The sequence below is a fragment of the Lolium rigidum genome, chromosome 7 (genome assembly GCF_022539505.1).
Source record: "Lolium rigidum isolate FL_2022 chromosome 7, APGP_CSIRO_Lrig_0.1, whole genome shotgun sequence".
In the NCBI taxonomy this organism is placed as follows: domain Eukaryota; kingdom Viridiplantae; phylum Streptophyta; class Magnoliopsida; order Poales; family Poaceae; genus Lolium; species Lolium rigidum.
In genome coordinates this window covers 271,178,358-271,193,575 of record NC_061514.1, presented here as the reverse complement: position 1 = coordinate 271,193,575, position 15,218 = coordinate 271,178,358, and the positions used below count along the sequence as shown (strand labels likewise).

At 43.3% G+C, this 15,218-nt stretch overlaps 2 protein-coding genes and 2 long non-coding RNA genes across 12 annotated transcripts; 1 reads left to right on the top strand and 3 right to left on the bottom strand.

Annotated features, from left to right (window-relative positions):
* Positions 1 to 472: 472 nt before the first annotated feature.
* Positions 473 to 4,767, bottom strand: LOC124675215 (tRNA (guanosine(18)-2'-O)-methyltransferase-like). 2 transcript variants are annotated; one of them, XR_006993225.1, is made up of 6 exons: positions 4,190 to 4,767; positions 3,915 to 4,053; positions 3,111 to 3,172; positions 2,248 to 2,386; positions 1,050 to 1,289; positions 473 to 712 (listed from the first exon to the last, which is right to left on the bottom strand). XR_006993225.1 is itself a non-coding variant. In XM_047211283.1 (5 exons), the coding sequence occupies exons 1-5, from the start codon at positions 4,765 to 4,767 to the stop codon at positions 1,152 to 1,154; spliced, it is 1,056 nt and encodes a 351-aa protein (XP_047067239.1). In that variant the 3' UTR covers positions 787 to 1,151. The 2 variants fall into 2 exon arrangements, 1 of the variants encoding a protein (XP_047067239.1); XM_047211283.1 differs by lacking the exon at positions 473 to 712 and having other exon boundaries at positions 787 to 1,289.
* Positions 4,768 to 7,643: 2,876 nt separating this feature from the next.
* Positions 7,644 to 8,915, top strand: LOC124669174. The gene is made up of 2 exons (XR_006992038.1): positions 7,644 to 8,012; positions 8,582 to 8,915. It is a non-coding gene; the product is annotated as an uncharacterized LOC124669174 (long non-coding RNA).
* A 2,279-nt stretch (positions 8,916 to 11,194) lies between these two features.
* LOC124674094 lies at positions 11,195 to 11,869 on the bottom strand. The gene is made up of 3 exons (XR_006992940.1): positions 11,754 to 11,869; positions 11,418 to 11,652; positions 11,195 to 11,254 (listed from the first exon to the last, which is right to left on the bottom strand). It is a non-coding gene; the product is annotated as an uncharacterized LOC124674094 (long non-coding RNA).
* A 1,535-nt stretch (positions 11,870 to 13,404) lies between these two features.
* LOC124677193 lies at positions 13,405 to 14,944 on the bottom strand. Of its 8 annotated transcripts, XR_006993983.1 has the most exons (4): positions 14,644 to 14,944; positions 14,455 to 14,525; positions 13,804 to 13,839; positions 13,405 to 13,691 (listed from the first exon to the last, which is right to left on the bottom strand). XR_006993983.1 is itself a non-coding variant. In XM_047213192.1 (3 exons), exons 1-3 carry the CDS (start codon positions 14,833 to 14,835, stop codon positions 13,602 to 13,604), a joined length of 318 nt encoding a protein of 105 aa, XP_047069148.1. In that variant the 5' UTR covers positions 14,836 to 14,944; the 3' UTR covers positions 13,405 to 13,601. The 8 variants fall into 8 exon arrangements, 1 of the variants encoding a protein (XP_047069148.1); XR_006993977.1 differs by having other exon boundaries at positions 13,804 to 14,525; XR_006993981.1 differs by lacking the exon at positions 14,455 to 14,525 and having other exon boundaries at positions 13,804 to 14,110.
* Positions 14,945 to 15,218: the final 274 nt, after the last annotated feature.

Genomic DNA, 15,218 nt, shown 5'->3' with positions numbered 1-15,218 from the left:
GGGGGGGGCAACTTATGGATGAGGAAGAGGTACATACGGCGGCTAGGTATAGAAGATGGTACTGAAGATATATTCGTCTTCAAGCGGTGCATATCTGGTCCGAGGACAATGTTGCATTGCGTGTAACCAAGTTTGCAAACGTATGCAATTGGGAGGATTAGGATTAGTCATTCACAATCCAACATTCATCAATCACTGTGTAAATATCTCAAAGCTACACTTCTTTTATCAAAATTGTGACAAAACGTAAACATTTTACATAACCATTCATCCATGTATCAAATAGCTGCAATATATTCCCTAAAAAAGGGTGCAGTTTAGCGATATTTAAAACATTACACGAAAACTAATCAATTGGTTGCAGTTACAATCTAAGTGTCTGCTAAAACATATTGCAATGAATCTCTTTTAACTAACCATGGAGTGCATCAGTACTATATTAAAAAAAAAAACACGTGTATCAAGAATTTGGTGCAGCATCCAGTTATGACGCCTCAAAACAAATTATAGTTTTGCAGTGACAAGCCAAATCACCCAGATATCGTAATGCTTTATGTTTGTGCAATAGCTTAGATAATCTAGTCATGCCCGCGATTCTGTTTGGAGTAATCATCTCATAACACCCTGACTGACTGCCCACCAGTTTTATCGTTCCTTTCCAGAAAACAACATCCATTGAATAAACAGCTAAAATCACATCTCGGATTACTGTCTGCAAACACACATTAGCATGATGAGCACCTAAAAAGGCGATATAAAGAGTATAAAGATTTAAAGAACACATGCTGCCTTAAATGGGTGCCAATATATATGGACATCTTTGAAAATGATGCCAATAAAAGTTAATCGCTCAAAGGATTCACATTTTATGAGTATGAGACCGGTGAGTGAGTGGCCAAATACTATACAGGAGGGGTATTGCAGCAACCAAACCGTTGCAGTTACAAAGCAATTTGTGTGTGGCAACCTTTTAGCATTTCGTAATAGTGGAGATATCGACTATATGTTTCAAACTAAAAGCAAATGAAAAGGCAAATGAAACAACTTACCAGCTAGTCTAAAGTTGATCCTATAGCGAAGTATCCAAAACAAATCACTGTTTAATAAACTAGCTTGTACATATTTTTCCTTCAGCAGCCACTGTGATCATCTCAAAGTTTGGCCACCACATTATCTGCCTTCCTTTTGGCATATTCGTGAATTACTGTAGTTGTGCTCTCTCTATGTCGCAAATAAAATTCTGCAAGCAATATTCTATTTTCTTCGGGCGAGAGATCACTATGCTGACCCTGCAATTAAAACTGGAGATAAGATGAAGCACGTTTACAAAGACCTATCAAGCAGCTTTGTAGTCATCAATTCCCTCATTTAAAGGTAAATCAGTATGGACAGAGAAAATAAATGCATGAAAGCACAAATACAAGTTTCTGTATATTTCAAAGCAGAAAGATAGTTCAGATAATCTTTTAATTTTGTTAGTGAGCTGAAACTTAAAGTAATGCTGGGACAATTTAAAGTGCCCTCTTGCTAGTTCTAGGTCGACCGAGAATTAAGTTAGTTCTAGATCGACTCTACGACCGTTAGATTTGCTTTGTGATTCGTACACATGGGAATTACACATGGGTATGCAATTGCACATCCATGTGCAATTACACATCTTTTTCCCCAGTTGCACCTGAAATTGGGTGACCGAAAATCAAGTTATTTCTAGGTCAACCGAGAACTAGCCGCATCCTTTAAACTACTATGATCCATTAACTATCAATTGCCTGGAGTGACAATGTTATTACAACTTACAAGTTTGTAGGTCAGCCCATAAGTACAAACTGAATTGGGTTGTTATGCTTTGTGCTATAAAATTGAGTAGCAACACTTGGGATTCACAAGTCCGCTAATAAGCTAGCTTATCCAGTTTATAATCTATAAACCGATTATTGGTATACAAGATGAGACGCATCAACCATCTGATGGATCTGATAAACTCTGGAGACTGCTCTGCAGACTATGACAAGTAAAGGAAAATAACTGTGTAGCCCTAGTTTAAGTTAATGGTGGTGACAAAAATAAACTTAAGATAAGTAAAACATGTTCTTGACTGGCGAATGGCTGTGTACTATAGTCACCAAAGCATCCATCAATGGCAAAAGTGGGAAATCAGATTAGGAGGTCACATGACTTTTAATGCTTGGGTGTATTAAGTTTTCTATCAAGATGAAAAGACATCAAATGGGAAAAAAATGTACTTACAAGGCGGGAAACTCTATCACAAACAGCATGGTGCATAAGGATTCCAGCTGCAACAGATACATTAAAAGAATCCACCATGCCTTTCATTGGAACACAACAGTGCAAGTCTGACAACTTCAGAGCGACATCGCTAATACCCCTGTCACAGAAGAATCACTACATATCAAACCTTAACTGAAGAATGAAAACATTACTGTACCTCTAGTGTTGCAAATAGCATACTGGAAAATAATGGCTAAACTCATGCGTAAAAAATTTCAAAGCACTACATGATAACAGCAATGAATATTCGCAGTATTAGAACTAGTTTATTCGCTAAGGAACATGTCTCTTCTTGCAAGAGGAGTTTTTTATGTTTTCTCGAAAAAAAAGAGGAGTTTTTTATGCAAGAGGAGAACATTCAATTCCCTCCCCACAAAGCTGTAAGCAGATCTAAGATTACAACATTTCTTGCATTTGTAAAAGAAGCGCCATAAAGATACAAGAAAGCAAGTAGAAAGCAGGAACAGAAAACTGACTGCTCTATTTAAATAGTTGACTTATTGTAGCATAAAGTATTTTATAGTATCTTTGGAACATGTGTAAATCCACTATTAATATCGTGTCTAATATGATGAGTATTTTATAATATCTTTGGAACATGTGCAAATCCTCTTACAAGAGGAGAACATTCAATTCCCTCACCAAAAAACTGTAAACAGATCTAAGATTACGACATTTGTTGCATTTGTAAAAGAAGCGCCATAAAGATACAAGAAAGCAAGTAGAAAGCAAGAACAGGAAACTGGCTGCTCCATTTAAATAGTTGACTTATTACAGATAACTGTGACAGAAGATACATAGCTGGCGAGAAGAGAACCTACATAGTCTCATTGCCCACAACAATAGCCGTCGGATGAGACCAATCCATATCATACACGGAAACCTACAAATACATCCAGAATATAATTATTTCCTCAGATAATTATTTAGAGTGTGACAGTACATGTTTAGATGAGAATTGCTATCCTGATAAATCAGAGAAAGAAATAAGGAAAAGGTACTAAGAACATGTACTATTGAAAGTGAGACCAGCTCACTTGGCTGGGGGGGCAGATGTACGACTGCCGCCTGGGTTTAATCCTCACGGGTGCAAATTTGGGCTCATATTTATAATGTAGGGTTTTCTCTTAATAGTTTTCTTTCAAAAAAAGAGCACGGACAATGTAATATCACATATTTTAATTTCAGACACTTACTTTCTTCTAGAATGTTTAGGTGGGACAGTAAGATCTAATCTCGATTTCAATTTAAATAATCACAAGACAGTTTATATACTGCATGGAAATAGCCTCAAATAGATGATCATCACAAGTTCACAACTACTAACTCACAATCATTCCAAGATCGACAGTCAACAATTTGGCTGCTATGAATGATAGACCATGCACCACAGATATACTACAATTTCAAGGCTTTTACCATATCTAGAACAAATGGTTCTCCTCTATGCAACTAGCTGGATTTTCTCTCTTTATCTTTGCAAAGCAAAACTCATTTTGACTGCAAACAACAAATGATAATATGCTAATTGAGATGGAAAGCATGCAGTATGTGTTGTTCAAAGATTGTTCTTTAACATTGCAAGAGCATTAAGAAGATAAAATGAGCAATAGTGAGAGAATTACCGAATCAGTTCCCAAACAAGTAGATGCAATGCGATAGCCACGCTTTTTCAAAGCATGAAAACATTCTGCGGCAGAGTTCCATAGCTCAATGTCGAGCCATTTCTCAGCACCCATGCTCACATGCCTATTGTCTCTATACCTGCAGCAGTCAAGAGGGATCTTCAGTAGTGGTAGACTAACTTCAATCCAAAAACAATAGCACATGAATCGTTAAGTAGAAACCGAGCTACTAGCATTTTTGGTAAAAAATTGGGTTCTCCTTTTCACCTCAGCACCTTTTGTTGGCCTCGCAGGAGATGACGTGTACGGACTGCACGCCAAGGGCGTCGGCGGACCGGAAGGCCGCGGAGACGTTGCCGAAGTCGGAGAGGCCCTCCACGACGAGGCACACGGAGTAGCTCCTGCTCCGGACGGCGTGGCGGATCCGGTCCCGGCGCGGCTCGAGGATGTAGGGCTCCAGCACCTCCACCACCTCCTGGCTGGTCACCTCGACGCCCCCCGCTCCCTGGAACGCGTCCAGGTAAGGGAACCACCGCCCCCGCCCGTCGGCGTCGGCGCGGCGCTGCAGCTTCATGAGGCGGCTCATCCGGCCGCCGCTGCCGGCCGGGGAGGTGGGCTTCGGGGCGAGGAGGTGCTCGACGGTGTCGACGCCCTCGTAGGGGTCGGCGTCCGCGTCCGCATCAGGGGCGGCGGCGGCGGCGGTGGAGAGAGAGGAGGCGCGGAGGAGGTGGCCGGAGCTGAGGTGAAGGCCGCCGAGGAGGAGGCGGAGGGGAGGATGCGTGGGTCTGGAGCGCGCGGGGTAGGGGGCGAAGGCGGAGGCCAGCGAGGAGAAGGATAGCGTTCTTGAGGCCATTGCTGCGGGCTCAGTTTCAGGTTTTGGTGGTTTTGGGGGCTCTGATTTCTGAACCGAGATGCGATGCGAACGGGAAGAAGGCCTTCCCAACTCAACTTTCTGCAGTGCAGGAGGATTGTCACCCCGGCCGATAGATGCTTCCGCGCGGACGGCTAGGATGTGTAGCACAAACTTTCTGCAGTGCAGGAGGATTCCCAACTCAACTCTCTGAAATTAGGCAAAATATTTGTTTTTTTATAATTGTTAATCAAGGTCAAAGACTTGCCACTTTCATTAATTTAAAGAAAAACGAGTTAGTCAATTGATTAGGGGGAAACCGGCCTAAAACATGCATAAAAACCTCGCCGACTATCATGGAACACGACCGTCGTGAAGGTACACACCCACCCTGGCTATAAAAAAAACAACAAACAAAACCGATAAAAATGAGGGTCATTGTAGAGGTTGTCCTTCGATTTCATTACTATCACTCTTCGGCGATCAAGGACGGAAACAAGGGGGGGGGGGGGGCGCACCATGATTTTCCTTTGAACACAAGCCATGGCAGCTTCTTATTTGTGTGATTTTAGCTAGTTCAGCCCCCTCATACTAAGATTGCCCCCCTTATAATTCATTCCTGGCTCCGTCCCTGTCGGTGATCCAAATTTCACCAAAACGACCCTAGAAGACCTCGCCAAAGTGGCATCGTGAAGCCCACACCGTACTATGCCAAACAAATGACCCTTCACGCAGAGTATGGCAGCTCGGATTTTGATAGGAAGCTCCTAGGAGAAGACAACTGCAGGTCATCGTCACCATCGTCGTTGCTGGACGCAACAGCTCCAACTTCACGGCCAATGGGGATGTCGAGTACGTCTAGCTACAAAAAATCATGATGAGGATCAATGATCTTCAAGGTGACGCCTAGAGTGGGAAAGCGACGTCGCAGATCTGGAAAATGCCACTTGCTCCTCAAACACCTATTTTCCACTCAAAAACTATTATTCCGAAGCCACATATTATCCTTCCATTTAACTGCAGTTGGCGCGATAGATCTTCTTTTCACCATGCATAATTAAATCTTCATTTCATCATGTATTGCTCACCATGAAGACCAAATTATATTTGAATAAATTCATTGAGAATTTCTTATTTGTAAGTCGATGATTGCTCAATGTTGCCTTTCTAATCCAGATGATTTAAAAAAAAATACGAAGGTATTATGAATGCTGCCACCTCAAACATTTGTTACATTATTAAGTTATAAGTCGTGTCATCCCGTTAACTTTTTGTAAGTGACATATCTCGGTTTGCTCAATGATCAACGTGTGCTATTCTTATTGTACCATCTTATTTGATTGTGTGAGTGTGAGCTAAGGAAGTAGTAGTTCAGTATAATCTGTTGTTAGATGTAATCTTCGCAACTCCAACTCGGTATAAGCGAGTGTCAGCCGAAAACAATCCTAAGAAATTAAACCCTAATCAAGAGGGTTCTTTTGTGGTACCCCCAAATAAATAACAGCCCTTCATTTTCGTCCATCCAAAGGTCTAGAAAGATTCATACTCCTCTCTAAAACGTGGGAGGTATGTATCATACCTCGGCAAAATTCTGCAGCAAACAGAGAAAAGGCCTAGCCGGGCCACGGCCTACTAGACGAACACGGCCCGATAGACAGCCCAGGCCCATGTGAAAAAACGTTAGTTGGTGGGGAAACCGGGAAAGGGAGGACAGACATAACCCTAGCTCTACCGGGAACTCGCTGGGTGGGTGCCGCCGCCGCTCCAGAACTCCGGCGACACCGCCGCTCCACAACTCCGGCGACATCGCCGCCTCGCTTCCTACCACCGACGTCTACGCCGAGATCTCCACCTACATTCCCTCCGCCACCCTCTACCTGAACAGCAGCCTGTCCTGGCCGCGGCGCCCTTGACTCAACGCCGATCGAAGATCGACGGCGCCGTCCTCTTCGCTCGCGAAGAATGCCGAGGTCTTCAGGGTGGTACGGGAGAGGTGCCTGGCTTTCATTTCCTCGCGACGCCCGTGACAGCTCAGCGGTGACGCACGATATTGGAGGGCACCGATGCTGGTAGGCGAAATGGAAGGCGTCGCCTGCGCGTTATTCGGTGGTCCAAGACATCGGCGGCGCGTGAGCTTCTCCGGCATAGGTCCTTCCAAGTGTTCGTGGTCGACGTCGAGCTGGACAGGACTTCGTTGCACTGCCGCTGCAGTTGTGTGCGACAGGACGGGTTTGGCGTGCAATTGTCCTTGCCTAGGGTTCAGTGGCGACATGCCCGCTACGCCCAGGTGGCTGACGCTCACGCAGGGTGCCGGGAAGGTGTGCCTGGGCTCTCAGCGGCAGCCTGGTGGCCAGCACTGGGTTACTGAGCGAGTGCCAAGAAGACATCAACAGGCTCCTTAAGGTTTGTGCTATACCACCTTCTGAAATGAGTAGTGAAACTGCAGTATAGAATATTGGTACCTTTTTACTACACCATTGTGTCATTACTGGTTGAAGAACAATTATCTTGATGCATAGAAGTTTACAATTGCATATAATACATGACCATTAGAAAAGAGCCAATTTCTATTGATGAAACACAAAGATTGTTGAAGGGAGGATCCACCCCGCATCAAAAGAATTAAGTCCCTGGATGACATGAATGAATGCAAAGACAAAGGCTAAGGCTGAACCTCCAGCCAAATTTATGTAATAACTGATTAAGCTTCTCTCTTACTGAACTTGTCCACTATCTAGTGAAATCTGCTTGCATGTCATGTTACTTTTGCAATTGCATTGGGTCCAGTCTTAAGTCATCATGGCGCAAATAAGCTTAGAAGTAAATCTCCGCAATCAACAAAAGCCTCAAACGAATTAATTAGAGAAAAGGAAATGGACTTTGTCTTAGTATGGTGGACTAATATAGATACTTGGCATGACCGGCATGAAAGATATCCTTTAGGCTCTAGAGGGAAACAGGTCATTGCTTTTCCACCAGTTGCATTAATATGTTTGTCTACAAATTTCTATGTTCTTTGTCTTCCAAGTTCTAATGTTCCAATTAGCTGATGTATGAACCTAGCTTGTAAAAACAAGTCCGTACATTTTAAGCTCATTTTCACAATTGGCAACGAAAAATCAACAGAACAGCCAATCAAGGTGCCAAGAAAATGAACAATGACCAATCAAGGTGCCGAGAAAATCAACAGAACAGCCAATCAAGGAGCTATTAGTAGTGTGCGGAATTGAGATGCATGCCACTAAGAGGTATTTATTTAATTTTTTAACTCACACATAGTTGATATGCAAGAAGTGAAGCTGAATCTGTTAACCCTGACCTATGTAAACACATGCCTCATCCTGCAGTAGTACCCTTGGCTTGGGCTGCAGGTCTAGATGCCTCTTCACCACGGCGATTGGTACTTACCCTGCTGTCCCTACATCCCAATGAGGACGGGGCGCGTCGGGCAGCTCCCTCGCCGAGAGTGGTGCCCGTTCTGTCGTCTGACAAACATGAAAAAGAGGCACCATGCATCATTATTGGCTTAGATTAGGCTGAATTACTTGGCGCTTCCTCTAGTTCATTAAAATATTGTTCTTAGGTGAATGTGTTAATACAGATCTATGTAAACAAAATCACCTTCACTTAACCTATTTTCTCAAGGTGCAACATCACCTTCACTTATGATATATGTTAACAAAATCAAGTACTAGTTAGTTTACTTACTATTTATACATTATCACTTGTTAGACTTTAGGAGATTTTATATGGTCAACTACTATACAGGTTTGAGTTTCTTTTTGAAGTAGTAATTTTTTCATCTACTTGTCTGCAGGGTGATCAATCTTCTCGTTCTGCCAAGCCTCCACAAGAGCCACCAAACAATATCCTCTTCATCCAGAACTATCCTGGTCTTTATGGCGAGGCATGATCGGAATTTGCTATGATCATTTTCTCCGGTGTTTACTTTAGTTAGTTTATAATGTTTCGAACTAGAGTTTAGTTCTACAAGTGTTTACTTAAGTTCGTTATTTTGTTTGATTGAGAAGTCTGGCGTGTTAGACTCTTTATCTTGTTTGATTCAAAATACTCTCTATGCTACTTTTAAAATAGTTCAATTGCACTCTGAAACTCAGCCGTTGGCTAGACAAAAGAAATTGCTGACTCTACTGTATGGTTAGTTACTAATGAGATTATGCTCGATTTACACTATAGTGGTGATCTAACTGACTTGTAAAGTAAATGGTGTTTATTATTATGGTACAGTTACCTTTGTTCGTGGAACTGAATCTCTCGTGGAACGGCTTAGGCCTCTTCTTAGATGGAGCACCTCTCAGCTTTATAGGAACTAGTGGTTGGGGCGCCCCTTGGGGCGCCTCCTTGCCGGCCCTTAGCGTCCCAATCAAGGAAGCCTTCAAATACAGCATCTGGGACAGGCGAACCACATAGGTTGCATTCTGAGCGAATAGTTTTCTAAATGGGGTTTAACCATATACGCAGATGCAAGATATATCAGTGCATCAAAATAAAGAAGGTCAAAACCAACTATGGCTAATGCAAGAATACTGTGTTGCTGAACAGCTATATATATATATATATATGATTATATGATGTATATACTATTGTTCTAGCCAAACAACTGGAAGATTCATATAGAGAGAACGCTGATGAGAATAGTGTTATGGATTCCAAGCTATGAACCTCGAATATGAACAAGATACAAAATAAAGATTGCTTCTCAGCTCGTCAGCTCATCCTTCATCTGATCTAGTCCCTAGAGTACACCATCTCAGCAGCTTCCCCAAAAAGCACATTACAATACCGTCACCTCTCTAATTTACATCAGAAAAAGAAGGATAACCAGTGCGAACTCTGAGAATAGGCAGCACAACTTCCTGAGGTTGTTGCAGGAGAAACCGTAAATGGCAAAATACTTGACTGCACCGACGACGCCCCATCCCGGCCACTGACCCGAGTCCTTCATCCATCAGACAATGGAATTAGATATCTGAATATAAATAAGGTATTGTCTTTGATCTAGCAGCTGACCTCCATTTAAACTTATGTTATCCTTATAGAAATAGGAAAAAAAGCTACATATATTGGAAAATGGTCCATGCTTTGTGAACAGTCCCCAATACAGATACCTATCAAGATTCCATAGCTGATGAATATCTTTTTTTCCACTCTTTCCCTGTCACGAAAGACGCTCTTCTAGCACAAACCTAGTACCAAGACACATTGATTCACAAGCTATTGTAGCAAGCAAAAAAGTGAGAACTCACCTATACAAAAATGGCGTATTGTAGAAGCTTGAGTAGATCATGTTCAGCCTTTGAATCATATTAAATATGATATTATGGAGAGTTTAAATAAAGGACCGGGGCTGGGTAACAGGCCAATCTGGACAACATTAACCACCAACTTGCCTAGAACATCTGAGACCAGGAAACATGACAAGACATGAAAGGCATGGACATTATAATCATACAAAATACTATTTCATTCTTTTCCGAGGGTGACCTATTACTCCGTATAGGAAAATATTTTTCTTAAATAGATGAAAGTATAGAACAGTCTCATGTGCAATCATGAGAGGGTATGGAAATTGCATAAGCATAATAATTATATTGGAAATATTGCTACAAATATCACAAGTGGTAAGATCCACTATAAACAAGAACTTCTTGATTGTGTCTGTTGCATCAGTTTTAGAAAAACAAACAAATTAGAGGTTATGTTCCCTGAGAAGCTTTACAGTGCCTGCATGAATTCCCAAAAGACCTAATTGTTGCAGATACTGTTGAAAGCAAAGGACCATGATTGTTCAAGAATCAAGACACAGGTTTGTAGGTTTCCCAAAAGAAAAAATACTACCCAGAACACGAGCAGTCCAGTAAATGTGAATTTTTTTACTGCAGAGACTCTAGTTAAAACACGCTGACAATTAATTATCATGTCAATTCAATCTATATCCTAGGAGAGCATACTATAATTGTTGGCCAAGATCAAGAAATCATACCTGCAGGTTATCGGATGTTAGTTTCTCTTCCATACAGGGATTTAATTGCTCTCAAACACTGTCACACCAGCTAGTACATTACACTGACAGAAAACATCTCCTCGTGGAGTAACCAATGTACCTCAGACATGATTAAACAGTTATCTTGCCAGCTGACATGAGAGATTGCCTCCCTGCAAATAACAAATATAGAAAATAAGCTCACATCCATGGTAATAGTGAGATAAACTCTAATCAATGAAACTCTCACACTTGGGTGCTGTTTGAAATCACATTTCCCCATTATTCAATTAGCTCCATAGCTACAGAGTTGGGTATCACACGGCAAACACAAGAACTGAAACATAACTATAGTCACTTTCCAGATATCATTTTATCTCGTTGGTTGCGGCTGAGGAGAAGATCCAGAGGTGGATGGACGTGAATAGCTACCTAGACGATGCCACTCTGCCGTTGCGGGGCATCTCTGAGCTCTCCATCTGAACCCTATACGCGAATTCCTAGAACTTATTAGGAGAAGATCCAAGGCCCAAAATTATACGACAAGAAATCAAAAATTGTAGACTCTACAAACATGAAACCTAAGAAACCAGGTCATCTATTTCGGAAAATATCAGAATCTGAGAGGCAACTGTTTTTAATTCCTCACCTTTCCCTCTCTGCGCTGCTCTCCTCAGAGGTTGCCCAGATCGACGCGCCACTGCCAACCTGCTACCGTGCTAAGCCTGCCTCCATGTGGTCGCTTCCCCTCCGCCCAGGAGTCGCCTAAGTCGACTCGTCCCCGCCGGTCTGTAGGTCTCGCCCAAGTATATGTGGCTCCGCCGGTAAGGAAGCCGGCGGAGACGGGGAAGAATAAATTCTATGAGCGGAAGATCTGAACCAGGCTGCAAAACCAATCAGCGTGAAAACAAAACCAATAAGAGTGGGGTGCTGCTGCCGCAATATGCAAAGGAAATAACTTCAAATCAGCGTGCTCAGTGCTCACCTTGGCTTGATGTTGCATTTCTTGGGGAGGTAGTAGCTAGCTTAGAAGAGGGCGTTGTGGATGTGGTTCTATAGCAGGAAGTCGGAGCTCATTTCTTCATCATCCCTCACCGTCACTTCTTCCCCACTTCATATCCCTCTCTGCCTCCTACTTTTCCATCCGGATCTCACCTGCCGGCAGCTGAGCAACGATGAAGGTGTGAGCCCCATGGAATATATAGGCAAGAGGATAGGATGGGGGCTCACCTCGGCTCTGTCGTCGTCCATCTCCGGTGGCAGAGGCATAGGCGTTACCCTCAACCTGTGTGACCACCGGCTCCGGTATGGCCACGATTCGAGTAATGGTGCAGCACTGCCTCCCGGCGTCCTCCTCCTTGCCTCGGCTGCAGTGTAGCAGAGCGGCGGCCGACACGGCCGAGCGCGCGAGTGGCTGACCTGCTTCTCGTGAGCACCGGTGCTGCGCCGCCTCCCAGCGACCTCCTCCTTGCCACCAGCCGCAGTACAGCACAGCGGCGGCCAACAAGGCGGAGCATGCGAGCGGCGGTCACGATCGATGCCGAGGAGGGAGAGGCCATGTGAGAGGAAGAGAAGGGGAACCGTGAGAGGCGGCGGCGGCACAGGAAAGGAGTGGGGCTAGGTTTTACCACACGACCTCCTTTTCCCTGCAATCTCTTCCTCGCTCGGCAGAGCCAATGACAGGTGGGCCAACGAGTGGAGACGAAATCGCCCACGCCCAACCCTTCAGTGCGAGGTGCATATCGTGGATAGCCCCAGAGGCTCGCTAGGGGTCACGCACTTGCTTGTTCTCAATTGGATCGAGAACTTTTCTAGTAAAAGCTTGGTTTGCCCCTGAAAAAATATGCAGGCAATGGACCAAATTTCTAGACGCGTACTGACGTCATTCTTGCCTTTGGAGTTCTTTTTGGTTCAGGCCTTTCGAAGTTCTCAAATGTACGGTATCCTTCTTTAAAGCACGTGTAAAACCGCCTGAACCGAGTGTGTGTGCTTGGCAAATATTTCAGCTCCTCCTTCCCAATACTGAACCCTTTGACCTTTGCATACTCATTATAGAACTCATATCCTTCATCCTCACTTCTGAAGGTCTTGCTAACCACAAGGGCCTTGACCATCCATGTCTGAAAACCACAATCGTAAAAATAAGATTCATGTTACTAGTCTAGTAAAATGGATATGTTGTTTCAAGTGATAGGTCTAGCAACTGTCATACATTTAGCAATCATGACAATTCATAATATGCAGATATGAAACAAACAAAGTACTTCCCTAGAATGCACGGCGTTTTCTTAACATGATATTTTCCACAACTTTCAGCTGTATGTACCACATTCATGCGTGTTATTTTTTAGGGTTTAGACAAAGCATGCACTATCTAAATCGAAGTGGTCAAAAGTCCATCTCCAGAATATATATTTTAGGGTATTTTTTCCCTAGATATTTTTTCAAAATACAAGCAATCACTCTGATACCTTAACATGACCCATTCTACAAACGTGACAATGGTGTCTTAAGTGAGACCAGAATACAACACTGTTCAGCACGCAAATCAACAATTGGGATTGCTTTGTTACGTCAGTCGAGATTGCTTACGGAGCTCCATCAAAACAAGTTAAGTTAACAAGCATCAGGAGAGATCACATAAAAATATTTTATTTCAAACTAGTTGACTGCAAATAAGTACCAACCAAAATACTCTTCCAATTACAGTCAGTTTAACTAGAACACCATCAGCATTATTCCAACATATCTATTCTCCAGTCGTCAACGAGAAAGCTCGACGTCTAGTAGACACATGACTAGCGTCTTTTGTGCATATTCATCCCGTTAGGCATTAGCGGTGGTAGCCACCACCTTGGGAAGACGAGGCACCAGCACCTGCAGATTGGGCACGGACTGCATAGCCAATATCGATTTCGTGAGGCTGCAAAAGTTAAGAACAATTTAGTTCCTGCTATATTGTTCATGGTGAAGTTACAACATTGGAGGTGGGTTGACTCAGCGAAACAGGACATGAAACAAAGGTTTGTAGATACCTTGATCCAGAGCTTTTTCCTCAAGTCACAAACCACCTGGTATATGCATGAAGAGATAAGACGGAGACACAGTAAATAATATGTACAGTATACCAGAAATAATATTGGTGAAAAAATATAGATATAACTCATATCCTTCTTCCTCACTTCTGAAGGTCTTGCTAACCACAAACTCATGTCTTACAGAGAAAGATGGCGTTGTGCATAAACAACAATCAGTAAAAATGGATTTGTTGTTTCACTCTCATACATTCAGCAGCCATGAAAATTGATGGCATCAAGATAACATTTGAAGGCATGACAACATCTACAAAAGCAACAATATCATATTAAGGTGCAATTCATGTCATCAAGATACCACAAGGCTAAAGGTTTAATTTTGACAACTTCATCAAATGAGTATGAGCACAATAATTCAGCAGCACATTCCATCAAGTTTGAAAAGCTTGTTAAATACGATACATGGTTTGATTTCTATAGCGCATACATTTGTTCTGAAAATAGCATCACGCGGTTACTCCATACATGAAGAATACTAATGTGCAATGGCGTGGTCGTGTGTGAGCATTCCAAATCAATAAAAAGTTTAAGTCCATGAATGTTCCCAGGCTATATACTACTAGTATGCATCGTCATAGATAGAATATGTACCACAGTATATATGTCAGTCCATTGTGATCCGGCCTGGACCGCCTGATATCTCTCTCTAAATTTCTCTGTAGCTAGGATTATTTAACAAAGGAGGCCAAATTTTCAGGTACATGACGCTTTGTACTCTGGATTTTCGTTCTGAAGATAAATACGGAGTACATGAAGGAACGACAGATGGTGGCGGAGTACCTGGCAGCGTCTCTCGATGTTGCGGCGGCCTCGACGTGGTGGCGGCATAGCTCGCCGGCGATGCAGGACAAGCCCGATCTGCTGGCGGCGGCGGTCGCCCGCGATGGAGACGGTGGCGTCGTCATTCGCCGGTGATGCAGTATCTGTCCGATCCGGTGGCGGCAGCGGTCGCCCGTGATGGTCGCCCGCCATGGAGGACAGGGACGACCTGGTGGCGGCGTCACTCGCCGGAGATGCAGTATCTTTCCGATCCGGTAGCGGCGGAGGCGGTCGCCATCGACGCAGACGGGGTGTCGATGCCAGCGGCGGCCGCCCTCGACCCAGATACGGGCGTTTCTCTCCGCTCTACCAAAGATCTGTTATCCAATTGTTGGACCGGGCCAAATACTGCTAATTTTATTTATTTTTTCATTATCAACGTTTTACTGGGCTGCCGGACCTAATCTAATCGGCTAATCCTGACCTTTCCTCAAATCATACCTCTATCCTCCCTAGCTGTGGTAAAAAGTACCGTAAAAGATGCCAATCAAGATGCTACAATTACAAAAAAAAACACATTTTTAAATATTCAGAAA